We start from the raw sequence: 8,126 nt of genomic DNA, 5'->3' as shown, positions 1-8,126 counted from the left end.
TCTCGACAGAAAGGAAACAGCAAGGAAAAGCTGGAGTCACGTGGCTCAGTGACGTCACTTTCCTGCACCCGGGAGAGACATGTGTGTTGCTCCAGACCTGTCATATGAGAATTGATCAGTGGGAGAAGTGCCTCCACTGTCAGGGCAGTACAAAGCAATCAGCACACAGTGATGTGTATGTTATGTACAGAGATTTGACATGTGAGTAGCATGTGCCCATCACAAACACACACTCATAATTGTCATGTGATCATACTGAAATAAAAAAATAGACATATGCTCTAAATGCCTTTTATTAATAACCTTCTTTTTGTCTATTAGGATGTTTGCCCAGTTATCTTCTGCGAGCACAGATCGGGTGAAGGAGGCTGTTAAAAGCTTGCTGCAGTTCATAGAGATCACTACAAGGATATCGGGGGCACATTCTGTGGAGTTCTATACAGAAGAAGTGTGGAAGAACCAGGTTGCTGTATCACCAGAGGCTGTGTTGTCAGCTTTTAGCCAGCAGCAACAGTTGGAGCATGGATGCAAAGGTCAGCATTATACTGACTTCTTAAAGGATATGTAAAGGTTTTTTTTTTATTTTTAAACAAACATGTCATACTTACCTGCTCTGTGCAAGGGTTTTCCACAGAGCGGCCTTGATCCTCCTTTTCTGGGATGTTGTGACCACGCTCCTGGCTCCTCCTTTTCATCAAGTGCCCCCACGGAGAGCTACTTTCCATGGGGCCACCCGTGGGGACGCACTCCTGAGTCCTGCTGCTGCGTCCATTGACACAGACAGCAGGACTCGGCCCCACCCCCAGCTCCCGTGTCACTGGATTTGATTGACAGCAGCGGGAGCCAATGGCTCCCGCTGCTGTCAATCTATTCAATGAGTACCCGAGACAGCGGCTGGAGCTGCTGGGCTTGTGCTCATCAGTGGAATGTTCAGGTGCAGGTAAGAAAAATAGGGGCAGCTGCAGCGCAGAAGGTTTTTCACCTTAATGCATTAAGGTGAAAAACCATGAGGGTTTACAACTCCTTTAAGCCGATGCCAATATTTATTAAACAGCACAAGCAGAAACCAATCAAAGGCACCTAGAGGTAAGACTTTTTATAGTCTTACCTGTATGGTAAAGTCAACTTTTTGACTTTGCTACCGCTTTGAAGCTGAAGTTTAGGTATGGCAGTTTTGACATAATTTGACTCAGCTTGGATCAATGTAATTATGTGTGATCCCTCTACAAGCTTGAGTTCACTGTAGTAGGCACCATTACTCCAATGATCTCCACTAGCTTCTGTGCCCTGTGCAAAGTTAGAGTTCTGCTGCATTGTAACACAGGAGGTCTCTTGCTCAGCACAGGCACTGTTCAGGGAACCCTTTGCATTTTCTCTAATAATGCAAGGCATTCTCTGATTGGACAAGGTGGAGAGGCAGGGCAGTGACATCATGTTCTCTACTTCATTTATCCACTTGCCAACCGAGCTATTGGTGAAAGGTGGCTACAGCACAGTCATCCAGTTCTGGGAAGGTGTCTTCCTGCCTCCTGCGGTGCACATCGGACATGCTTTGTGACTGCTGTGTCCTTCGGACATAGCTAATCACAGATCGGGGTAAAGGGCTATTCACAGTAGCCCTTTACCATGTCATTAGCTGTGGTTGCATTATCCCGACTGGGCGTCATATGATGTCCAGCTGGATAAGGCACGCAGTGCGGCAATCGGTGGTGTGTCAATCCAACACACTGCATCTCAGATCTGGGTAAAGAGCCTCTGACGTAGGCCCTTTTACCACGTGATCACCTGCATCCAATCACAGCTGATCACAGTGGTAACTAGGAAGTGCTGTTTATCGGCTTTCCTCCATTTGCACTGACAAGACGCGGGTAAAGGAGAGCTGATCGGCGGCTCTCTTGACAGGGGGGTCTGCACTGATAATCAGCGCATTGATTATAAGTGCAGACCTATCAGAAATGCCTGCCAGTGATGCCCATCAATGCCCCACCAGTGATGCCCACCTGTATGCCAATCAGTGCCCACCTTTACCCACATCATATGCTAATCAGTGCCCCTAAAGGATGCCAGTCAGTGCCCATTAGTAATGCCTGTCATTGACTCCTTATCAGTGCTGCCTATCGGTGCCATATATTAGTGCCTCCTCGTCAGTGCCCATGAAGGAGAAAACTTACTTATTAACAGAATTTTACAACAGAAACAAAGAAAAACATTTTTATTTTTTTTTATTTGTAGCGCAAAAAATGAAAAAGCCAGTGGTGATCAAATACCACCAAAAGAAAGCTCTATTTGTGGGATAAAAAAGATGAAAAATTTCATATGGGTTCAGTGTCGCATGACCGTGCAATTGTCATTCAAAGTGCGACAGTGCTGAAAGCTGAAAATTGGCTTTGGCAGGAAGGGGGTAAAAGTGCCCTGTATTGAAGTGGTTTATAACATTCAAAAGAAAGCCCAATTTTGTGAAAAAAGAATTGTAAACATTTTGTTTGGGTACAGTGTTGCATGACTGAGTAATTGTCATTCAAAGAGTTACAGCGCTGAAAGCGCTGGTAGGCAAGTGGCCAATCAGAGAATGCAGAGAGCAATCAACCTCTTATTTTCAGCAAGCAACAGGGATTAGGAAGCTAGCGGCAATTGCTCTAGTAGTGGTGCCTTCTACAGTGCTTCTTTGTGCTAAGACACAAGTCAAATTTTAGGCATTTTCTGCAATAGAATTTTTACTTTGGCAAGATGCTCCCTTAGGCTCAATTCACACTTGTACGACTCCAAAGTTGCACTGACTTTGGAGTGCAACTTTGGTACAACTTTGGATGGGTGCAACTTGGATACGACCTTGGTTTTCACCAGTGATAATGAACAACTTTTGCACAACTGTTGCATTGAATAATATTCAGGTACAACTTTCATGCAACTTTTGAAAAGTAGTGCATAAAATACTTTGAAGTTGCTGCAACTTGCACATACAGTATATGAATGGTTATCATTGAATAACATGTGGAACGACTTGTCATGCGACTTTGATGTCAAAAGTTGCATGACAAATCACACAAGTGTGAATGGAGCCTAAAGGTTAAATACTTCTAAAGGGATGCAGACACTAGGGTTGTCCCGATACTAGTATCGGTCCCTATACCGAGTATTTGCAGGAGTACTTGCTCCTGATGCCTAGTCCGATACCTGGACACTCAGGGATGATCAGTGCGGCGGCGGGGGAAGTTATAATCACCGATTTCCCTGTGAGGCTTCCATTAAAGCATCTGACAGCTGCGTCTCCTCCTCTCCACTCCGCGGCTTTCAGCTGCTTTAATGAAAGCCACACAAGAAGATCGGCGATTATAACTTCCCCCGCCGCTGCACTGATCATCCCTGAGTGTCCCCTGTATCCTCCGGCTCCCCTCTGTGCCCTCCTCTGTGCTCCTCTGGTCCCCTTCTGATATCCCCCTGTCCCCCGTTCCCCCTCCGTGTGCTCTTCCGGTCCCCTCCCCCCCGTCGTCCTCTGTTCCCCCTCCGTGTGCTCTTCCAGTCCCCTCCCCCCTGTGGTCCTCCGTTCCCCCTCCGTGTGCTCTTCCGGTCCCCTCACCCCCGTCCTCCTCCGTTCCCCCTCTGTGTACTCCTCCGGTCCCCTCACCCCCGTCCTCCTCCGTTCCCCCTCTGTGTACTCCTCCGGTCCCTTCCCCCCGTCCTCCTCCGTTCCCCCTCCGTGTGCTCTTCCGGTCCCCTCCCCCCCGTCCTCCTCCGTCCCCCCTCCGTGTGCTCTTCCGGTCCCCTCCCCCCCGTCCTCCGTTCCCCTTCCGTGTAATCCTCCGGTCCCCTCCCCCCCGTCCTCCTCCGTTCCCCATCCTTGTGCTCCTCCGGTCCAATATATAAATTGGAAAAAAATAATAAAAAATAAAATTGGAAAAAAAATAAACGACTGACACGGTCCATGCCTCATCAGTGCTGCATATTAGTGCCACTGTCACATAAAAAAACAAGTATCGGTAATCAGTATCAGCGAGTACTTGAAAAAAAGTATCGGAACTTGTACTCGGTCTTAAAAAAAGTGGTATCGGGGCAACCCTAGCAGACACTGCAACACCAGCTGTGTATAACAACCAGTCACTCCTGTTCATATTCAGTATCCAAAGGACATAGTGGAACAAACCGCTATTTCTCCAGAGCAGAAACAGGTAGGAATCTGCAATAAAGTTTGTTAAAATCCTTGCAATGTACATTGATAACCCAGCTCCAGTGCTTTTCTGTCGCAGCATACCACATACACAATAATGTACTTTGTCTGAAATATATGCTGCATGTCTGTTTTTGCCTGTTTTTGTGCATTAGTAGTCCATTCAAAATGAATGAGCTAGCTGTCTTAAAACACCTGTAAATCCCAAAACACAAATGTAATATATACTTTTTGCCATCACCAGACAGATGAGCTATAAGAACATCACAGAGGTTCTAATCTTTCTGCCACCCTGTACCAAACTAGGAAAAATGTTTTGGTATTTTATGTTAAACCATTTTATCTTTAAACAACATTTAGCACATTACGATTTATTTTGGGCAGATCAGAGTTTTACAAAAGAGCTATAGAAAAAAAGAATTCTGAGATACAAGACATATTGTTTTACTATATGATATATAACTGATGTAAAAGCACTGGGGCAGCATAGTAGCTTAGTGGTTAGCACTCATACCTTGCTGCATCGGGACCTCAATCTATCTAAAAAAGAAATCACCAAGAAAGTTTTATGGAAAAATCCTCTCATATGTATTAAATGTAGTGCCAAAGATCGGGTCCATAGAATTGGATACGAATGAACGCATAAAGTATAGAGTTATATATTTGAGTGGAAGGCAGTTGCACTTTGTACGTTGACATGAAATGTCAAACATCCCTTATACATAGTTTGATACTTGGTTGTAGGTGTTTAGAATATGAAAATTGGGGATTGTTGACAGCCAGTCTGGTTTAGTGCCTGTGAGTGAAATTGAAATAATTATTTTCCCACAACATATTCTTTGTTAGGATGCCTCAGTCCATTCCATACAAAAGTTAATTTGTCTAATCTTAAAGTGGAAGTCCAGGCTAATACTATCTAAGCCTAAACCTAGGGAACATACTAGCACATTATGGTATTTCTGGGGGCTAATTTTTTGAAAGATTTTACTACCACTTTCACCGGTTGCCGACCAGCCGCCGTCATACTGCGGCAGGTTGGCACGGCTGTAGGTGTACGTCGGACGCTTTAAGAGCTATAGAGGGCGCGCCCGCGACGCACGCTGGAACCGATGCACATGGCCGGCGGCCGCGATGTCCACTGGCGACCCACGATCACTCCTCAGGGAGCCAGAACGGGTGTCTGTCAATGTAAACAGACAGATCCCCGTTCTCTGGGGAGAGAGAGATCTGTTGTTCCTAGTAATCAGGAACAGCGATCTCTCTTTACTCCTTGTTAGTACACTCCCCCCACAGTTAGAAACACCTCCCTAGTTGATTGCCCCCCTTCCCTGCCAGTGACATTTATACAATAATCAGTGGCTATTGTAAGCTCTGATCGCTGTATAAATCTCAGTGGTCCCAAAAAAGTGTCAAAAGTGTCTGATCTGTCCGCCACAATGTCGTAGTTCCGCTAAATATCACTGATCAACGCCATTACTAGTAAAAAAAAAAAAATAATAATAATAAAACTGCCATAAATATATCTCCTATTTTGTAGATCCAATAACTTTTGTGCAAACCAATCAATATACGCTTATTGTGATTTTTTTTTTTTTATTATTTTTTTTTTACCAAAAATATGTAGAAGAATACATATTGGCCTAAACTGATGAAGAAATGTATTTATTTTTGTTTTTTTGGATATTTATTATAGCAAAAAGTAAAAAAATATATATTTTTTTTTTCAAAACTGCCGCTCTTTTTTTGTTTATAGCTAAAAAAAAGAAAACAAACAAAAAAAAAAAACGCAGAGGTGATCATATACCACCAAAAGAAAGCTCTATTTTTTGGATATTTATTATAGCAAAAAGTAAAAAATATATTTTTTTCAAAACTGTCGCTCTTTTTTTGTTTATAACTCAAAAAAACAAAAAAAAAAAACGCAGAGGTGATCAAATACCACCAAAAGAAAGCTCTATTTGTGGGGAAAAAAAGACATCAATTTTGTTTGGGTATAATGTCGAACGACCACGCAATTGTCAGTTAAAGCAATGCAGTGCCATATCTTAAAAAAAGGTCTGGTCAGGAAGTGGGAAAATCCTTCCGGGGCTGAAGTGGTTAATAAAGTATAAAGTCTTCTTTTTAAAAGCTCAGAGTTGGATTAATGAGCCCTTTTATTACTTCTCTATATTAAAAGCATGACATTTACAGTGCTCTTACCTGTCTGGTTTCTGGAAGAACCTCTGGGATACTCTGCATATGCAGAACAAGATTGTTATGCAGATGTTGGAAAAGGTATTCCTAAGGGAATGTCTAGACAAATGATCGTATTGCTGCAGATTAATTAATAGTTTATGCCTGATACCAGTGTTTAATGCTTGTTTTAGTCATGCTTATCTTTTCTTCTAAACTGTTTTTGCCGAGATCCAAGCCTAAAATTGCTATTTAAATAGGCATGTTTACCCAGCTGACCTATGATAAAATGCTGCCGGGCAGGATGAAGACTGCTGCAAATTGAGAAGTGCTTTTGCAGTATTGTCATCCCCAAAGGAAGTGCTGCAAAAAGGGGTATACTGACAGGAATAACAAGTAAGTTAGGGATGGATGGAAAACAGAGCACAGGGGAGGATTTAAAAGTTCACACTAGGAATGTACTATTCATACACTGATTGCAGCGATTTTGCCTGGACATACACTTTAAATTCTTCAGGACTTGATACCCTATCGGATCCACAAAAGTAATCCTAGCAGAAGTTATACTTTTTTTTTTTTTATTTACTTAATTATAAGGAGGAGGACTATGATTTTTTTTTTTTTTGTGCTTCGCCAAACTACCATTACTGTGATAACTTGTAGTAGGCTGTTTTTTTTTTTTTGTTTTGAGATGTGAGATCAGTGCTTTGCGGTTGTGAAACTACACATCCCAGAACACCCCTGCTGGAAATGATGCTGCTATTGTGGGACCTATCAGTTTGCCTTCAACAGTTAAGACCCTATGATTTTCAGCACGTCCTGATGATAGTGGTCATTAGATCTGTACGATTCTGGCTAAAATAAGAATCACAATTTTTTTGCTTAGAATAAATATCATGATTCTCTTGGCGTAACATCATCTTTCACGTTATACAAAAAAATTGGGCTAACTTTACTGTTTAGTTAAAAAAAAAAAAATTAATTAAAGTGTATTTTTTTCCAAAAAAATTGCGTTTGAAATACCGCTGCGCAAATACAGTGTGACATAAAATATTGCAACAACCGCCATATTCTCTAGGGCAGTGTTTCTCAACTCCAGTTCTCAAGGCGCCCCAGCAGGTCATGTTTTCAGGCTCTCCATTATTTTGCACAGGTGATTTGATCAGTTTCACTACCTTAGTAATTAACACAACCGTTTCATCTGAGGGAAATCCTGAAAACATGACCTGTTGGGGCACCTTGAGGACTGGAGTTGAGAAACAATAATGTTTGGGGGTTCCAAGTAATTTTCTAGTAAAAAATACTGATTTTAACTTGTAAGCAACAAGTGTCAGAAAAGGGTATAGTTTTTAAGTGCTTAAACTGACCTCATTTACAGACCAAAGTTCATTTCTTTGATCTAAAGAACTACATGTTACAATGTTTCTCTTTATCTCTAATGTTGTGATAAACTTGGCAGGCTGCCTGGATTTTTTTTTTTTTGTCAGCTGTCAGACGTGTATAAGGGCAAAGATTTTTTTTGAATGCAATGGAAGTACTGGTAAGCATAATTTGAGGCTGATTTTGTGAAAGAGTTGAGAATATTTACTTAAAAATTAAGTGAAGATTAACTTCAATTATCCAATTATGTGTAGATGGAAAAAAAAAAATGTTTTTTGCTTTTCACGTGATTAGAGAAAGTCTGATGAGCAAATACTACATACAAGCTTGGGGCAAAGCCATACCGGAAATTTGCACTTGTTTTTGTTAAAAGAAACCTGTCCTGAGAAACATGGGTGCTTCTGTTGTT

The 8,126-nt window shown here is 42.0% G+C and overlaps 1 protein-coding gene across 1 annotated transcript in view; it reads left to right on the top strand.

Moving 5' to 3' along the window:
* Positions 1 to 8,126, top strand: part of METTL25 (methyltransferase like 25) — a 395,084-nt gene continuing 386,958 nt past the window's right edge. The window contains exons 1-2 of the mRNA XM_073620219.1: positions 1 to 201; positions 322 to 533. Coding sequence (XP_073476320.1) covers positions 200 to 201; positions 322 to 533 — 214 coding nt within the window. The 5' untranslated portion in view covers positions 1 to 199. The remainder of the gene's footprint in view (positions 202 to 321; positions 534 to 8,126) is intronic.

The sequence above is a fragment of the Aquarana catesbeiana genome, linkage group LG03 (assembly GCF_042186555.1).
Source record: "Aquarana catesbeiana isolate 2022-GZ linkage group LG03, ASM4218655v1, whole genome shotgun sequence".
In the NCBI taxonomy this organism is placed as follows: domain Eukaryota; kingdom Metazoa; phylum Chordata; class Amphibia; order Anura; family Ranidae; genus Aquarana; species Aquarana catesbeiana.
Note: the sequence above shows the minus strand (reverse complement) of the source record. Positions and strands in the feature narration are given on the sequence as shown.